Source organism: Crocuta crocuta, unplaced genomic scaffold, assembly GCF_008692635.1.
Source record: "Crocuta crocuta isolate KB4526 unplaced genomic scaffold, BGI_CrCroc_1.0 scaffold333, whole genome shotgun sequence".
Taxonomy (NCBI): domain Eukaryota; kingdom Metazoa; phylum Chordata; class Mammalia; order Carnivora; family Hyaenidae; genus Crocuta; species Crocuta crocuta.
The window spans coordinates 2,667,678-2,687,128 of record NW_027532856.1 but is presented as its reverse complement, the minus strand read 5'-3'; the positions used below and the strand labels follow the sequence as shown (position 1 = coordinate 2,687,128).

At 34.8% G+C, this 19,451-nt stretch overlaps 1 protein-coding gene across 1 annotated transcript in view; it reads left to right on the top strand.

Moving 5' to 3' along the window:
• The window catches only part of BRIP1 (BRCA1 interacting DNA helicase 1), a 171,696-nt gene that overhangs the window by 119,936 nt on the left and 32,309 nt on the right, over positions 1 to 19,451 (top strand). Inside the window, 1 exon segment of the mRNA XM_077745525.1 lies at positions 18,486 to 18,598. Coding sequence (XP_077601651.1) covers positions 18,486 to 18,598 — 113 coding nt within the window.

Genomic DNA, 19,451 nt, shown 5'->3' with positions numbered 1-19,451 from the left:
GTGGTAAAAAGAGCAATGACATTAATTTTATGATACTAAAATTTTTTTCTTAAATTTGAGACACAGATTATGGAGGTAAAAATGAAAATACAGTTTAAAATACTAACTTAAGACTCTTATAGTCTCGATTGCAGAGTTTGGCTTTTAGAGAAGCAGGAAAATGTATGTTAGAGCCAAAAATATGACTTCTTTGGCTGTGACCAGGATTTCCTCTTCCCACCTTGGGGACTAGAAAGTAGAGGTAGGAAAATTTCATTTTGGAGCCAAGTGTGACTTGTTTAGTTCAAGTCATAATTTATTGCACATACCTCAGGGACCTGAAAATAAAGAAACCCACTATGAAATGTTGATAATGGGCCACTCTGAAGGGCAAGCATTAAGCTAACTTTCCCAGTGAGGATTTTTTTCACTTCCACTTTTCCCAGATGCTTCTGATCATTCTATAAGGACATACTTAATCGTGTAATAGTTAAAAAGAAAACTTTCCGTGCACTAAACCATAGTATTTGAGAGGCAGGAATGTGAACCAAGGCCTTTATATGAGTAGATGTCAGTGGAAAAGTATAACTGAAAGAAAAGTTTTCTTTCAATGCAGTTAAGTCACAATATAACAAGGCTGCCATTTAATGAATATCTAAAGCAAATCCTTTGGCCAATTAGTGTGATCTAAAAACTACTGAAGCCTTCAACTTTCTAATTCAGACATCTACATTTCAAATTGGTGGCATATTTATAATTTGTGAGACATTATAAGGTACAATATTTAGATTTTAAAATTGAATTTTATTTATATTCCTTAACATAGTTTGGTAGTATATAGAAATACTTTTTTATGGATATTGTGCCTTTACTCCCCTGTGGAAAATTCATAAAATCATGGCATATGGCAAAAAAATGTTTATACTTTAAAAATGTTCAAGAGATATATTAGATTTTTATAATTGGTTTTATAAAATTTGATGGTAACATTCAATATCAGAAGTGCTCTTGCAGCAATTGGAATAACTTAAGATGATAAACTTTATATGTGTATTATTTTTCTCTACTAATATGTTGAGTTATTAAAATTGACTTTATTTGGAAACTATTTAAAATTCAAAGGATGATCTGATTAGTTATCTTAGTTTTGACATACAATTACTATTATTTTTTTGTTTAGGAAACTCCTCTTAGCTCTGAAGGTACTGAACTATTTGAATATATTATTTTAATCAGTTTTGAAAAAGTTATACTCATAATTGAAAAATACAAGTATGCTAAATTAGTTATTAACTTTATAACAAACATATATAAATTTAGACTTCCATGCATCCTTGGCATTTTATAAACCTCAGAAAAGGGCTTGTTAGCCTTTGCCTGCCCCCAGAAGATAACAGCATTGGGGCACCTGGGTGGCTCAGGCAGTTAAGTCTGACTTCAGCTCAGGTCATGATCTTACGGTTTGTGAGTTCCAGCTCTGCATCGGGCTCTCTACTGTCAGCACAGAGCCTGGTTTGCATTCTTTGCCCCCCTCTCTCTCTGCTCCTCCCCTGCTCCCACCCTCTCTCTCAAAAATAATCCTAAAAAAAATTTTTTAAAGATAACAGCATTAATAAAACAGAGTGCACATTAAACCACATTCAACCAGTGTTTTCAAGTGTCAAAATATTATTAGATGATGGCATTATATGAATTCTTAAATCTGACATTTCTTTTTAAGGAGATTGATGTTGATTCCTCATTATTTCTTGTTCCTTTGACAGCAGTGTGTATATTCATCAGTTGATGAATGAAGGCACTAATGCAAGGGGCTATAGTGTATCAAGACAAACTTAAGTTCAGAAACAGAAACTATTCTTAATTATAAGTAGATTTATTCCTTTTGTATCACTTCCATAATTGTATTTGATGATCTTGAGTATAGCATTCAAGTATTCATTCATGTAATAAGCTTTTACTAAGAGCCTAATTTGTACTAAATAAAAATGAACATGGTTCTATGTCTATACTACTAAAGTCTTTAGTGAAGGACATGAATGTACTACAGTATTTTCGTGGGATTGAATCTGGGTGTTCAGATGCTTAGAGAAAGTAAAATTAAGCAATACCTTTCACCTCTCATCAAGATACCCATTTACTTAGATTTGCCTAAAATAGATGAAGGAGGCAGAGAGATGAGATTTGAATCTTATCTACAGTGATGTTGAAACATACAAACATTTGATAAAGTGGAATGCCCTCACCAAAGGCCAGATTACAAGATTATTCATATCATTAAGACTATTCAGAATACTGAAACAACCATTTTTTAAAATATCTGCCAAGAGTACCAAGTACTTAATATGCTGGTGACATAGTGAACCACTACACAGATTATAGCCCTTTGACTCATGGAATTTACAGTCTAGCAAGGAACAGTGACATTAAAGTAATAAAGAGTTAATTATAGTTGTGATAAAAGCTGTAAGAAAAAGTCACAAGAACTATGAGAATGTACAACAGGATCCTGACCTAGCCTTTGTGAGTAAAGAAAGACTTCCTGAGGAAGTGATATTTAGTCTGACACTTAAATAGTGTCCTAGAAGGCTAAGACTTATATAGGTGAACAGAATGGATAAGAGTATTCTCAGCAGAAAGAATGGCCTATGCTAAGGCTCTAAAGGTGTGAAAGAGGATAAGCAGTTTCCAGGAATTGAAAGGCTGATGTGGAGAGTGGGGGAGAATAGCATGTGAATAGAGGCTGGGAGAGATATTAAGGAGCCAAATCATTTAGTATGCCATTTTAAGGATTTGAGACTTTTCTAAGCCAAGGGAAATTCTAAGCTGTCCTGTGGGAAACCAGATCCGGGAATAGAGCCTGAGGTCAGAGTGTAGTGGAGTTGTAGTTACAGTGTAGCATCTGATACAGAAACCCACCTGGTTCTAGCCCCAATAATAACATGTGGTTACCCAGGGGGAAAGGCTATGTATATAAACTTAAAGGGCTGTAATACTAAACTCCCAACATTTTAGGAGTCTAGCAATTTGCTGTCGGAATTTTTGGAAACACTTAGACCAAAGTACAGATATGGAAGAAAAACCTTGTCACCTCTGAAGGTCTAGAATGAGTTTATCCTCAAATACCTAAACATTTTTTTTCCCTCCTCAGAACACTTTTTTTTTCCAAGATAGTTTAGCCAAAAGTATTATTAAAGTAGGTTTTAAGTGCACCTTGAAATAACAAAATTAAAATCTAGTTTAAATCTAATTATTCCATGTGGGTTGACAACTTGTAATTTGCCTTGGACAGTGAAAACTGATAACCAAACCCTTGCTCCCATCCCTTCTTAAAAGCAAACAAGCATGAAAACACAAAAATANTCCTCCGTCATGTTCCTCCTAATCCTCCTATACGTGCAAACATATGATATTTGTCCTTCTCTGCCTGGATATTTTTAATTTTTAAATTTAAGACGAATTCTCATATTTCTTAAAAGAATGTTTTGGGATCAAGGAAAGAAACATCTAAAATCATAAAATTTTAAGCAAGTTTCATTAGCCTGTTCCCTTCTTTTTCTCCCAGTAATCACATCATTCTAGTTCTAAGGGTGGGGGGTAGATAAAAAGCCATGCCTGAATATAGCTACAGATTAAACCTTTGGATATCTAATAAAACAAATAAAAATTTTGGCTTATGAAAATTTTTGAAATTATATTTTCTTGTGTTCATCTTGTGTTGGCAAGAACAAGAACTTGATTGACCTTTGTATTTTACTTTTGTTCTCATAGTAGGTTGAAGGCTTTAAAAGTGATATTATCACTCTGAAGACTTATAAGTTTGATTGACACATTACTTCCTGTGGCCTAGAGCATAATCAGCACCACTACTTCAAGGGAAGTGTGGGATTGACTTTTAACTTCTCTGAAAGTTTTCTTTTCCTTCAGAGTAGAATTTTTGTTGCAGTAGATTTTAGTTTATTTATATTTACTTAATCAAATCTTGTGAGCAATGTACTGTGCATCGTAGGATGTTTGGCAGCATCTCTGGCCTTTACGTATAGATGCCAATAGCGGACCCTTCTTAATCCAATAGTTGTGACAACCAAAAATGTCTCCAGACATTGCCAAAATCTTTTGGTAAACAGAATCAATGTCAGTTGAGCACCATTGCTTTATATGATAAGGCATCGGGGCACCTGGGTAATTCAGTCAGTTGAGCATCTGTCTCTTGACTTTGACTCAGGTCATGATCCCAGGATAGTGGGATTGAGCCCTGTGTAGGGTGCCGAAGTGTGGTGAATGCTCAAGATTTTTTCTCTCTCTCTTCCCCTAAAAATATATTTGTGTGATATATAGATATATATAGATATATAGGTGTATGCCATGAATTAAAATGAGCAATCTGCATTTACTTTTGAATTATTTATCAATTTAAAAAAAGTACAATAAAGCTTTTACTACGAGCCTAATTGATACAAAACACAGTTGTTTCTTTTTTTTTTTTTTTTTAATTTCTAGGAGAGAGAGAGAGAGAGAGAGAGACAGCGTGAGCAGGGGAGGGTCAGAGAGAGAGGGAGTCACAGACTGAAACAGGCTCCAGGCTCTGAGCTGGCAGTCAGCACAGAGCCCGACGCGGGGCCCAAACCCACGAACCGAGAGATCATGACCTAAGCGAAAGTCGGACGCTCAACCGACTAAGCCACCCAGGCGCCCCCACAGTTGTTTCTTATATTAACAATTTCTTGGCTTCTGCCCCACTCCCAGCCCTTACTTCACTACAGTGACTTTCGCTTCTCTTAGCTGTTTTGTCTGGTATTTGCCTCCATATTTTATCTTTATTTAATCAGTTTTAGACCTAAGTATTTACTTCCTATATGAGATAAGGATTTTAGCATACTATACCTTTCCCTTCTTTTTCCTCCTAACATAGTTACATCACATTTTAAAAATTAAATCCAGGGACGCCTGGGTGGCTATGTCCGTTAAGTCTCCGTCTTCAGCACTCAGGTCATGATCTCACAGTCTGAGTTCAGGCCCCCGTTGGGCTCTGTGCTGACAGCTCAGAACCTGGAGCCTGCTTCAGATTCTGTGTCTCCCTGTCTCTCTCTCTGCTCTTCTGTGCTCTGTCTCTCTCCAAAATAAATAAATATTAAAATTAAAAAAAAATTAAATCCATAATCAATATTCATGTCATGACTATGAAAATATTGTTCACTGTAGTCAAATAATTTCCTTCCTTTCTTGAACTTTAAAAAAAATTTTTTTTTTAATGTTTTATTTATTTCTGAGAGAGAGACAGCATGAACAGGGGAGGGTCGCAGAGAGAGGGAGACACAAAATCTGAAACAGGCTCCAGGCTCTGAGCTAGTTAGCACAGAGCCCGACGCAGGGCTCGAACCCACAAACAGTGAGATCATGACCTGAGCCGAAGTTGGACACTTAACCGATTGAGACACCCAGGCACCCCCTTTCTTGAACTTTTTATCTTCCTATTAATAATGCCCTCTGCTTTTTTTCATTTTTAGAAGATCTTTGTTTTGAGTTGTTTTTTTTAAATTTATTTATTTTGAGAGAGACAGAGCATGAGCATGGGAGGGGCAGAGAGAGAGAGAATCCCAAGAAGGCTCAGTGCTGTCAGCACAGACCGAACTGAGCCACCTAAATGCCTCTAAAAGATCTTTAAATTAAGTTTGTGTCACCCTTCAATGAATCTGTGCAACACTTCTCAATACAGTTTTCCTATCACATCTGTCAGATAATAGGTCAGTCCTTTTTTACCCCTGAAGACACTGCTCCTAGAGCCTCCTGATTTCCTACTTCAGTCAAGACCAAGTTAGCCCACTTAACTGCCAAATTCCTGAGATTTCTCTTTGCTGTTGTCCTGGGAATTTGATTTGCCTATCTTCTGTGTTGGAACCCAAAGTTCCTGGGTCTCGAATCTTCTTCCTATTTCTTGTTTACTGTTTACATCTTCAGAGTATAGTCCTCCAGCAGTTTATCTGTACATTCATTTCCTGAGCTATTCCCTGCTGGCCTAACTGGCTCATCTCCCATCAGTAGCTCTGTGAGTACTTTAGTTTGAACTTTCCCCTCTCTGCTCAGTCATATACCATTTGTCCATCTGCTTTTCACATTCATGTATCAGGTTTTAAATTTGCAGATGTCTCTTAGTTTAATTGAAAATGAAGACTGTGTTTCTCTTATTTGTCTTTTAAGTTTGGTGAAGTTTTTATGTTTCTTTTTCCCTTCTTTCTTCATTACTTTCTACGTGTCTTCATTACTTTCTAAGATAAAGTATGGGATTTTAAAATGCTGTGATCCCAGGGGCGCCTGGGTATCTCAGTCAGTTAAACGTCCAACTCTTGATTTCAGCTCAGGTCATGATCTCATGGCTTTGTGGTTTCTAGCCCCACATCAGACTCCATGCTGATGGTGTGGAACCTGCTTGTGATTCTCTCTCCTCCCCCCCTGCCCCTCCCCTACTCCTGCTGTCTCTCTCTAAAAAATAAACTTTAAAAATTAAGTAAGTAAAATAAATAAATAAAATCTATGATACCATGTGCTTTATTCCCACCCTCACACATTTGAGAAGCTCTAAATCAAATATTCCTAACAATAATATTGTAAAGGTAGAAAGTAATAATTGTTCTAAAAAATCAAGTATATACTTATATTTGAAAACTTTGTAATAAAAATCTAGATGGAGAAAATATCATGATTCATTTGTTGGGCTGTGGAGGTAATAAGCAGTATTAAGGTTTTAAGTGTATTGCAGTATTTTTTGGCATGTCTGTAATCTTTGTTATGTGCACACTTTCTCGTGATCATGTTTGTTTTTAAATGTCACAGTGTTTAATCATGTGAAATCTGAGTCTGAGCCTCCTCTTACTGTGATTACCTTCTACTTTCTACGCCTGCCATCGCCACAAAAGTTTTATGCAACACCTCCTCTCCCACTCACTCCACCCCAGGGCCAAAGTGCTTAGAATTGCATTTTCTAGCATCTACAAGCCTCTTCCATAGAGATTTTGCCTTCCAGAGATATATAGGAGTTGGTGCAGGTCTTTGTTACTTGCTAAATGCAGCACTACTCATTCCCCTTAACAAAGCCTCTTGTTTTTATTTAAAAAAAATTTTTTTAATGTTTATTTTTGAGACAGAGAAAGCGAGCAAGAGCAAGGGAGGGGCAGAGAAAGAGGGAGACACAGAATAGGAAGCAAGCTCCAGGCTGAGCTGTCAGCTCAAAGCCCAATGTAGGGCTCAAACACATGAACCGCAAGATCATGACCTGAGTCAAAGTTGGACACTTACCCTGCTGAGCCACCCAGGTGCCCCATCAAAGCCCCTTAATATTAACTCATTCCCTTAAGAACCTGGGGTTCCATTTACAGCTTCACATTGCTTTCTTCTGTATATTTTATTTTGTTGGTTGTTATTGCTAGACAAGTTTATTTATAGTTATTTGTCTCTCCTATGTGACTTTAACAGGGAAGCTCTAGATTATAAGATATGCGAATGAGGTAATATTCAGACTAATAAAGGAACAGTCATGCATTCATTCCATAGATTATATCACTAACATATTTTATATGTATATAGCTCATGGATTACAAAGGGATAAAAATATTATGAAAGACACTAAAAAGTGCTAATGTTATAGTTTGTCAGAAAATTTAAGATCAATTGCAGAAATTATTTAACAAAAATTGTGTTTCAAAACTGAACACTGTTTTCTGTGTCCTGCCAAAGTACATGTTTTCATTGATATTTGATGAAAAAGTAGCTACTTCATAAACCTAAGAAATTTATTTTATGTTACCTAAAATAATGTGGCTATATATTGAATAGAACAGTTTAAATGCTTTCATTGGGAGTTGATCTAGGTGTTAAAACCCTGATTTGAGGTGAATAGCCTAAGAGATGGCCTACATTGGCGAGATGGCCCCCATTGTCTCGATTAGTCCTATGACTTCTTTCATATATGTGCGACAATATAGTATAACAGACTGTAAAGCCCACCCAAACCATTGGATAAGTAATGACTCTGTCCGCTTATGTCCAATATATGATGCTTTACTATTTTGTGTGTCATTTAATTCTTTAACTGTGTGTGGTAGGAATTTTCTTCCACTTACAAAGGAGGAAACTGAGAAAGGAAGCTAAATTGAGGGGGTACTGTGCCTTGCCCAAGGTCAAACAACTAATTAGTGTCAAAGCCTTAAATCCAAGCTGTATATTTTGTCCATTATACCTCCTTCCCTCAGAACCTACTGTAGCATGAATATATATATATATGTAACACAGAGTTCAATGTAGATTTTCTCTGTGCAAAGTTTGTTACCCACAGCAGCCTTAAGGCATATGTGAAATAAATTATGTTACTGATACTATATCTGTTACTATGTCTTGATTCTTATTTCTTAGTAGATTATTGTGGTCCATTCCTAATGTAACAAGAAAAGTAAGTAACAATTGAAAACCATTACTAATGTGGGGGGGGGGGGGGTTGGGGGGGTTTTTTTTTTTTTTTAACTCTAAAAGGGAGCCTGGCTTCTTCAGTCTTGGCAGAAATCCATTTTTCCCCTTTTAAGAAAAAATATATACTATATTTGGTTAGCTTGGTGTTTCAGAAATCTTGAAAATATGCCAGATGAAATAAAACCAGCTATATTCCTTTTATCTTGCTAAATTATTTTACATACAAGATCTTATGCTGAGTTTAGAACTCTAACCATTGGAATTTATATTGTGATACCCTGATAAAAATTGTTTATACTATGATGATATAAAGCAGTAAATGTCTCTAATGCACAGTCTTTGTCTCCAGATTTGGTTTGCTGTAAATGTTTATGTTTTAAGTTCTGTACCTTGGTGAAAGATAAAACTATGCATATTGAGTGTTTGCTGGACAAATGTGTTTATTTTTTTGAAGCAAAGTTTTAAAATATTTTTGATAAGTTTAGCTGATTGTTTGTTGTTAGTCTTATTTTGAGGCTTGAACTTCTGTTTTAAAACTTAGCTATGAGAAAAAAGTATGTTCTGCCTATAGTGATTGCTTTTAGGAAAGCATTTATTATTGAAGTCATAATACATATTCATATGAATTGAGATAAATTCCCATCTTTCATATGAGACCGTAAAGTGAGGAGATGCATTTATAATTCCATTTCATATTTATCACACCACTTATTTCTTCAGAAGCTGCTTATAAAACTTATAAAAGGGCACTCTTGTGCGGAGCAACTTATGGCCAACACTGTTCAGTTTGACTAAGTTGAAAAAATTATCTAATGTTCAAAAGTGTGACTTAAATTTCTTATTGACATGTACAGTATAATCCTTTTGGTTATTTTATATATTCTATATCCATTCAGTAGTGTACTTCCTGTATTGTCTCCAGTAAAACGGAGTCATTAAAGGACTTAAGGAACTTACTGTTGATCTCAAGTATATTCTAGTATAATAGTAAAATCGGAATCCAGGACCATTTAATTTCTACTTGGTAATAGTTATCTGGGTATTTTTACATAATTCTCTAAGTGCCACCTCAGTCTTGATTGTCTATCTTTGCTATTTAGGATCTCATTTCTGCTTACATCAGGTTACCTTTTGATGCACAGATATTTTTAGTTGCCTAGAAACTACTATACTAAGGGTGTTTTTTTTTATTTTCTGTGAACTTAAACTCATTATGGAAAAACAGTGAATCAGTGCAGCATCTGAACCAATCGGTTGCAAACTCAAGCCACTAAAGGAGTTAACAGATTATTCAAATGAGTGAGCTAGTTGAGGGTTGGCAAATAAATCAAATTATTTTAAGCTACAGTAAGAGCCACACAAAACATAACATTTGGGCCCTCAGTTTGCAACCTTTAATAAATTAGTTTGATTTCTCTCTGCCGTTCACACACCCCTCCAGAATTACACATATACTAATTTATTGGGGGCGGGGCCCAAGTGGTTTAAACTCCTTCAAGAGTGTACAATTAATATAGCTTTCTATTTTGGGAAAGCCTTGTAAAATATTTTTGAAAAGTAATTTTAACTGGTCTAAAGATCATCTTTCCAAACCATACTTCAGCTTAGTTTATAGTGTTTACTTTCTGTCAAAACTTAGGAAAAACATTCACAGTTAACTTCCATAGTATAAAATGTCTGTCTCATTACACATTAAAGAAGGATTGGTCAACAGGTATAATGTTGTTAGACTGTATTGCTAATATGAATGTGGACATGACCTCCCAAATAGATCAAAGACTAATCTCTTTGACAGTTACAAGATGGCAGAGCTTGCCACGGGCATTTTGCTGCTGCACATTGAAACTATTTGTTTGGAAAGCATGCCTGAGGGATGAGAATGCATTTATAAGGATGAACAGGTAAAAGTAAAAGGTTGTCTTTTGACATTTCAACTAATCCCTCCCAGCCTTTGGTTTACTTAACATTTAGGCTATTTGCTGGCATTAGAAAATGGCTTTTTCACATATGCTTTATGTCATTTTAAATTGGGCATTGATTTTCATGCCTGATAATCCCTAAGTGTACAATGAAAGATTCTGATGTTGTTGTAATGAGGTATACAATCTTCCTACCTTTTCTACACCCTTAGTCTTGCTTTCCCTAATGAAATATGTTCCCCCAAGACAATTTTTTTATTAATTTTTAAAAGTCTGTTTCTTTATATAATAAAAAGTATTTAAATGTTAACCAATGTATATATTTACTTTCAAAAGTTTTTTTTTGTTGTTTCTTTTCATCTAAAATAATTTTCCTAGCTAAAATACTGGCAGGATTTTAAAGGCTATTTGGATTGTAAAAAATATTTGAAAATTTATAAGAAAATGAATTCATGTTGTCATACATAAAAGTTAGCTCATTTTAATGAAAACCAAGGAGAGATAATTTTATCTAATCTAATAGTTGCTACGTTATCTCTGTTTCATTTATAACTAATGTAAACTAATATATCCTAGAACAACTGTTATCATAGGCAGAATGATCATTGTAAAGTATTTATCTGGAACAGCGTGTAGGGAAATTTGAAAACCCTTAAGCTATTATGTCTAGCAAAGGATAAATGCCACAATTTGGCAAGGGTTGGCGGGTACCGTCAAAGAATATAGAGATACTACTTAGTTATATTTTGAGAGATAGGTAGGAAATCTATGTATTTCCCAGTTGGATAGAAATTTTAAAGTATATTTTCTTTTAATCTCTACATATTATAATATACTTTATCACTGAATTGTTACTTTTACATTACTATTAGCTAATATTTCCTATGATGCCATGTTATTATATTATTTTTTTAAAACAGAACCTGTAACACTTAAGGGAAAGTATACTTCCTTTATATTCTAGTTATAAAGTTTTAATATAGAAATTTGACAGGCTATTTTGAGAGGATATAAAATACAATTTCTTTCCTACCAGTTTGAAAGCTACTTGTCAGAAGTACACTCTTCTGATTTCTCGCCTAACACATGCCCTTTTGTTTAAAAAGGGTAATAGTAATATAGAGTGTATTGAAGAGACTTTTTTTTCTCTTATAGTTTTACAACTTTTTTTTTTTTTTTAGTTTTTATTTATTTCTTTTGAGAGGCAGGGGAGGGGGCGAGAGAGAGAGAGGAAGAGAAAGAATCCCAAGCAGGCTCTGCCCTGTGAGTATGAGGTCCCGACACTGGGCTCGAACCCACAAACCGTGAGATCATCACCTGAGCTGAAATCAAGGGTTAGACACTTAACCGACTGAACCACCCAGGCGCCCCAAGAAGTTTCACAACTTATTAAAACTAACTTGTTAATTTATCTTGAAAGTCCAGAATTTTTCCAAGAAAGTACTCTTTATACCTTTAATTAGGCTTACACTGCAAAATACGCTATATACTTGCCCAGGAATACTACATATGAGATCTTAATAAGTTGACCAAGTGAAAAGAACAGTTCCTGCTGCTTCATATTCAATAACTAGTTGCTAGGGATTGTAGTCAACTTCTTTTTCTTTTTTTTTTTTTATGTTTATTTATTGTGTGAGAGAGAGCAGGGGAGAGGGTTCAGAGAGTGAGGAAGACAGAATCCCAAGCAGGCTCCACACTGTTAGTGTGGCTCCACTAACAGTGTGGAGCCCGATGTGGGGCTCATATTCAACAACTGTGAGATCATGACCTAGGCTGAAATGAAGAGTCAGAAGCTTAACTGGTTGAGCTACCCAAGCACCCCTGTAGTCAATTTCTGTGAGCTTCCAATACTAGCAGATAGTTATTGGTGAATAAATTGCTGTCGTTGTGTTTGAGAACCATTTAAAATTTTACTTTAATTAGATTTTCTTACTCATTCCATTTCTAATTAGGAAAAGTAAGCCATAACAATTGATTTACCTAAGATCCCTCAGAAAAGCTATATAGTGTTTTGACTCTAGAGATTTCACTCCTAAGAGAGCAAGCTCTGTAAATTAGATTCAGTTCCCAGCTGTGCTCCTATGCATTGTGCTTAGAACATTATAGGAGCTCAGTAAATGTTATTATCATTTATTATTAAGATCTGTTGTTCCCATCTTTTCCAATATTGAGTTTGTGTTTAGCTAATTCATTGTCAATTTCTGTTCTTGAAATTAAGAAATATAAGAAATCATTTCTTTGTTAACTAATCTCTATACCCAATGTGGGGCTCAAACTCATGACCCCCAGATCAAGAGTCGGTTGCTCTACCAACTGAACAAGCCAGGTGCCCCAGAAATTATTTTCTTTATCATGAATTAAGCAAAGATACCCTTTTTATCTTCTTCCTTAAACATACTTCTCTTCTTGTCTTCTCTCATTGATTACTGGATTGCTTCTCTCACTGTCTGGAAACTTTGTAGAGTCATTTTTTACTTTTCTCACTTTAGTAAGCCCCACATCTACTTTGTCACTAAAGTTCTATAGCTCTATAATGTGTTGCAAACTGGGCCTCTTTTCCATTCCCTTTGCCTTTCTAGGTAAGGCCCTCATTACTTTAGCACCAAATTCATAGCATGTCTTTATTTCCCAACTCCTCTTCTATACACTATAATTAAAGTAAATACTTTAAAATTTATACTTACTTGTGGGCCATTTGTATTCATATTCTTCTCTGTTGTTTATATACTCTTGCTGGGTAGAACATATTTTTAACTCATCTTTGTATTCCTAGAGCCTATCACAGATGCTTTGTACATTGGTGAAACTGTAAATTTGGTATTTCTTTAAGCTACCAAGAATTTCTTCTTCCCATTATATCAATTTTTCTACTTTAAATGTTCTATTTTTGATGCTTCTACAGCATTCTTTTTTATTTGGTTTTTTTTTTTAAACTGAAACATAATTGATTCTATAGCATTCTTGAAAACTGCTTAAAACATAACCCCTTTTTTCATTCAATTAGTGTATACAAATAAAAAATCATAATGCATATGTTCCTTTTACTCAAAGTTGCATCTTTTTAGAGGAGAGCTATTGTAGGAAAAAGCTCATTAACTTACACAATTAAATAGGTCAGTCTGAATTGTATATACCACACACTCTGACCTTGTATAAAAGTAGCTCATTCTTGGGATGATGTAATTTTAACATTTTTTATGAAGACCATATGAAGTCTGGGCACATAGTATTCTTTGGATGACACTGCTTTTAATAGGAATGTAGCTTTATATGCTATAATTGTGTCCATCATTGAAAAGGAGTATGATTATAATATCAAGCTCAATTTATTAGATGGCAGGATTTATTGTGATTTCTTTTCCAGCAAAGAAGAAAGTTAATTTAACACAGGCTCTGTGTGTTAGTACTGTGTATTAGTACCTAAATAGAAAATGAATGTACAGGGGCACCTGGTGGCTCAGTCAGTAAAGCATCTGACTTTGGCTCAGGTCATGATCTTGCAGTTCATGGGTTCGAGCCCCATGTCGGGCTCTGTGCTGACAGCTAGCTCAGAGCCTGGAGCCTGTCTTCCGATTCCATGTCTCCCTCTCTCTCTGACCCTCCCCTGCTCATACTGTCTCTCTCTCTCTCTCTCTCTCTCTCTCAAAAATAAATGTCAAATTTTTTTTTTTTTTTTTACAAATAGTTTATTGTCAAATTAGTTTCCACATAACACTCAGTGCTCATCCCCAAAGTGCCCTCCTCCATGCCCATCAATGTCAAAATTTTTTTATTAAAAAAGAAAATGAGTATAGATTCAGTCACTTGGAAAAGAGATTCTTGATATCCTTTAATAGTGGAGCCTTTGAGGTACTAAGTATTGTCTCAAATGTATTAGTACTGTTTCAATTCTGAATTTTAAATTTGTTCAGATCATCACTGACTGCTTTCATATGCTTTGATTCTTTCACACCTGTCTCTCTGGTATGTAGGGTTCTAGCTGATACTTTTCACTGCTTCTGTGGATCTGTCTTAAGATTTACCAGTTCTTCTATCTTCTTCGATCTTCTGTTAAATCCATCCAATGGATTTTTATTTTAGTTACTATATTTTTCAGGTGTAGAATTTCCATTTGGGTCTTTTTTTATAGTTTCTATTTCTCTAAAGTCCATTCATTAAGCTGTATGTTTTTAACTTGTTTGAATATATTTATAACAGCTACAACAAAGTATTTGCTAATTCCAGTAGCTGGGTCCTTGCTAGATTGTTTTTTTTGTGACCATCTTTTTTTTTCTTCTTTGATTATGGCTCACATTTTTTTTTTTTAGTAATTTTTATTGACACTGGGCATTGTAGATGGTACATTATAGAGATTCTGTTTTCTATTATTCTCTGAAGAATATTGAATTTTGTTTTTTGTAGGTAGTTCAGTTAGTAGCTGATAGTCTTGAACTTGTATGGGCATGATTTGACAATTTTTTAGGGGAGCTCTGGGAAAAGCTAAAGGTACATAATCTTTTAAAAAAATTGTTTTAATGTTTATTTTTGAGAGAGAGAGAGCGCGCGCGCGCGCGCGCGCATGAGTGGGGGAGGGGCAGAGAGACGGCGAGACACAGAATCTGAAGCCGGCTCCTTGGCTCCAAGCTGTCGGTACAGGAGCCCTATGCGGGGCTCGAACTCTCAAACCATGAAATCATGACCTGAGCTGAAGTCAGATACTTAGCCAACTGAGCCACCCAGGCGCCCCTCAAAGTACATAATCTTTAAGCTCCATCTCCCCTGCCTTTTTGGGGATTGGTTTAGAATTGGCATCTTTCTAAATTATGGTCCTTTTTAAAAACATGATACCTGGCTGTGTGTGTGTGTGTGTGTGTGTGTGTGTGTGTGTGTTTCACTTGATTTTTTATTTACAAAATAGGTTTTCGCTAAATTTCCATGTCAAAATATATAAATCTATTTCTTTTAATCAATATTTATCTCAGAATAAATGTAATATAACATATTTAATTATCTACCTGGTAATTAGACATTTAGGTTGTTTCTTATTTGTCTTTAATACAAAGATGCTGTGAATATATTGCACATATTATCTATCTGTATTTATAGGAAAATATAAACACTTCTGGCAAATATTTGTCAGTATATTGCAGATAAAAACAGTGAGATTGTTACATTTGCATTTCTTGGTTTACTAATAAAGTTAAGCATCTTTTCATGTAGGTTACCAGCCAGTTATCATTCATCTAGTTCTGTAAAAGATGCTATTTGAATTTTTATGGGGATTGCATTGAGTCTGTAGAGCACTTTGTGTAATAAGGACAGCTTAACAATACTCCAGTGCATAAACGCAGTATCTTTAAATTTCTTTGTGTTTCTTCAATTCCTTTTATCAGTGTCTTATAGTTTTTAGTGTAAAGATCTTTTACCTCCTTGATTTACATATGTATATATATTTTTAATGTTTTACTTATTTCTGAGAGAGAGAGAGAGACACAGCGTGAGTAGGGGAGGGTCAGAGAGACAGGGAGATACAGAATCTGAAGCAGGCTCCAGGCTCTGAGCTAGCTGTCAGCACAGAGCCTGACATGGGGCTGGAACCCACAAACTGTAAGATCATGACCTGAGGCGAAGTCAGTCGCTTAACCAACTGAGCCACCCAGGCACCCGATTTATATATTTTTTTAAAAAATTATTTTTTATTTTAGAGAGAGAGTGAGCAGGAGAGATAATCTTAAGCAGACTCCACACTTAGTGTGGAACCCAACACGGGGCTCAATCTAATGACCCCAGAATCGACCTGAGCTGAAATCAAGAGTTGGACACTTAACCAACTGAGCCACCCAGGTGCCCCTCACCTCCTTGGTTCAATTTATCCCAAAGTATTTTATTCTTTTTGATGCTATTATATATGGGACTGTTTTCCTAATTTTGGGGAGGGTAGTTTGTTGTTAGGGTATGGAAATACAACTGATTTTTATATGATGTTTTTGTATCCTCCAACTTTACTAAATTCATTTATTAGTGCTAACAGTTTTTTGGTAGAGTCTTTAAGGCTTTCTACATATAAGATCATGCCATATGCAAACAAAGGTGGTTTTATTTCATCCTTTCTGGTTTGGATTCCTTTTATTTCTTGCCTAATTGTTCTGGCAAGGACTTTTAGTATTTTGTTGAGTAGAAGTGGTGAGAGTGAGCACATTTGTCTTGTTCCTGATACTAGAAGAAAAGTTTTCAACTTTTCACCACAGAGTATGATATTAGCTCTAGGCTTGTTTTATATAGGCTTCATTATGTTGAGGTTTATCCTTTTATATCTGATTTATTGAGAGTTTTAATCATGAAAGGATGTTGAATTTTTGCAAATGCTTTTTTGCCTCTCGAGATAATTATATCTGTTAATGTGGTGTATTACAGTTATTGATTTATGTATAGTTAAACTAATATTTCATTCCAGGGATAAATCCCTCTTGATCATGTATCTAATCCTTTTAATGTGATGTTGAATTCAGTTTGCTGGTGTTTTGATAAAGATTTTTGCAACACTGTTTATCCTATAGGGATATAGTCCTGTAATTTTCTCTTCATGTAGTGTCCTGATCTGGCTTTGGTATGTGAGTAGTGCTGGCCTTTTAAAATGAGTTTGGAAGTTTTTCCTTCTCTTCAGTATTTTGGAACCATTTGAGAAGGAACAGTGATAATTCTTTCTTAAATGCTAGATAGAATTTACCAGTGAAGCCATCTAGTCCTGGGATTTTTTTTGTTCAGAGATTTTTTTTATTACTTCTTCAGTTTTCTTCATTGTTATAGATCTGTTCATATTTTTTTATCTCTTCATTATTTAGTCTTGGTAGGTTGTATATTTGTAGGAAATTATCCATTCCTTCTAAACTATGCCATTTTTGGCATATAATTGTTCACAGTGCTCTCTTATAATCCTTTTGTATTTCTGTAGTATCACTTGTAATGTACTCTTTTCATTTATAATTTTATTTGACCCTTTTGATTAGTTAGCAAAAAGTTTATCAGTTTTATCTTTTTAAAAAACCAATTCTTCATTTCAATGACTTTTATCCTCATTTTATCCTGATTTTCTAGCTGCAATTTTTATTTCTGCTCTCATCTTCATTTCCTTCCTTAAACTAACTTTAATATTAGTTTGTTCTTCCTTTTCTAATTTCCTAAGGTGGAAAGTTAGGTTGTTTATCTGAGATCTTTTTTTCTTACTATAGATAACTATTGCTATAAACTTTTCTGTTAGAACTGCTTTTGCTGCATCTGATAGTTTTGGTTTATTGTGTTGCCATTTTATTTGTATCAAGATCTTTTTTAAGCTCTCTTTTGATTTCTTCTTTGACCCATTGTATGTTATTTAATTTCCACATATTTGTGAACATTCCAGTTTTCCAAGTGTTATTGATTTATAATTTCATACCATTATTATTGTAAAGGATATATGACTTATATGATATAATGTATCCTAGAGAATATTCCTTGTGCACTTGAGAATAATGTGTGTTCTGCTACTGTAGATTTAAACCAAATCATAACAATATTTATATTAAATGTGAAGGATCTAAATACCCCAATCAAAAAAACAGAGATACTCAGGCTGGATAAACATAAAAGAATGAACTACTGATGTATGTTTCAACATGAATGAATTCCAAAATTATTTTGCTAAATGAAAACAAGTGATTGCATACTGTTTAGTACCATTTACATGGAATTTAGAAAAGGCAAAACAAGAAGTAGACCATTGCTTGACAGAGTCAGCAGTGAAGAAGGGAGACAAAAGGAATAGAAAGGACATTTAGAAGGGTGCTGAAAATATTCTAAATTATGATTGTAATGGTGGTTACATGACTATGCATTTGTCAAAGCTTATTTACATGACATTGAAAGTTTGTGAATTTTATTCTCTGTAAATAAATTATTTTTCAATAAAACTGATTTCATCACACAGCTGCATGTAGGAATTCAGGGAATGTAAGGATGAATAAACATATTTTAAATGAACTGAAAAAATGTAGTACTGAAATACTGAAAATCAAAATCTCTCAACAAAAATGATTCAGAATATTGGAAGTTAATATGATTTTTAAAATGAGCCTGAATTATCTACTATATTTTTAATATTTTTTAAATTATTAGGTTGTACTAAAGCGACAGTACAATGATCAGCACTCCAAACTGAGAGGTCTTTTACCTGGTCGTCAGTGGTATGAAATTCAAGCATTTAGGGCCTTAAACCAGGCCCTAGGTAGGTAAGTGAAATTTAACGTAATGTAACTGTAATAATAACCTATGGCCAGGGCTATAGAAGAGTTAGTCTTGCTACTTTACTCCTTATAATAAATTTGATAGAATTGTATTTCACTAGAACCTTAGGAACTGCTTTGTTTGTTTGTTTGTTTGTTTGTTTATGAGAAAGAATGCATGTGAGTCAGGGAAGGTCACAGGGGGAGAGAGAATCCTAAGCAGGCTCTGTGCCATCAGCATGGAGCCTGATGTGTGACTTAAACTCACGAACCATGAGATCATCACCTGAGCTGAAATCAAGAGTCCAATGCTTAACTGACTGAGCCACCCAGGTACCCCAGGAACTGGTATATATTTAATGATATATGTCACAAATGAAAGATAAAAAAAATCAGTGGAACAAATGAAACCCTAAAAACTCAAATTTTCTAAAGCTTAAAGATTTATGATTGGGACACTTGGGTGGCTTAGTCGGTTGAGCATTCAACTCTGGCTCAAGTCCTGATCTCACAGTTGGTGAGTTTGAGCCCCGTTTCAGGCTCTCTGTGTCAGCACAGAACGTGCTTCTGATCCTTTGACTCCTCTCTGCCCTTTTCCCACCTCTGCTCTCTGTCTCTTTCAAAAGTAAATAAACTTAAAAAATAAATAAAAGGGTTTAAAAAATATGTAAAGATTTATAATTGATCAAACAATGAATGTCACACATAAGAGGTACTCCATAAATGTTTATAGAAGTTCACCATCTTAAACAGTGAAAGTTTTTTCTGGTGAACGTCAGAACCCAATTGATGATTTTATGGGCATAAAGCAAGCTTTAAGAAGAGATAAACCATACTTGTGGTACTAAAGAATTAACAC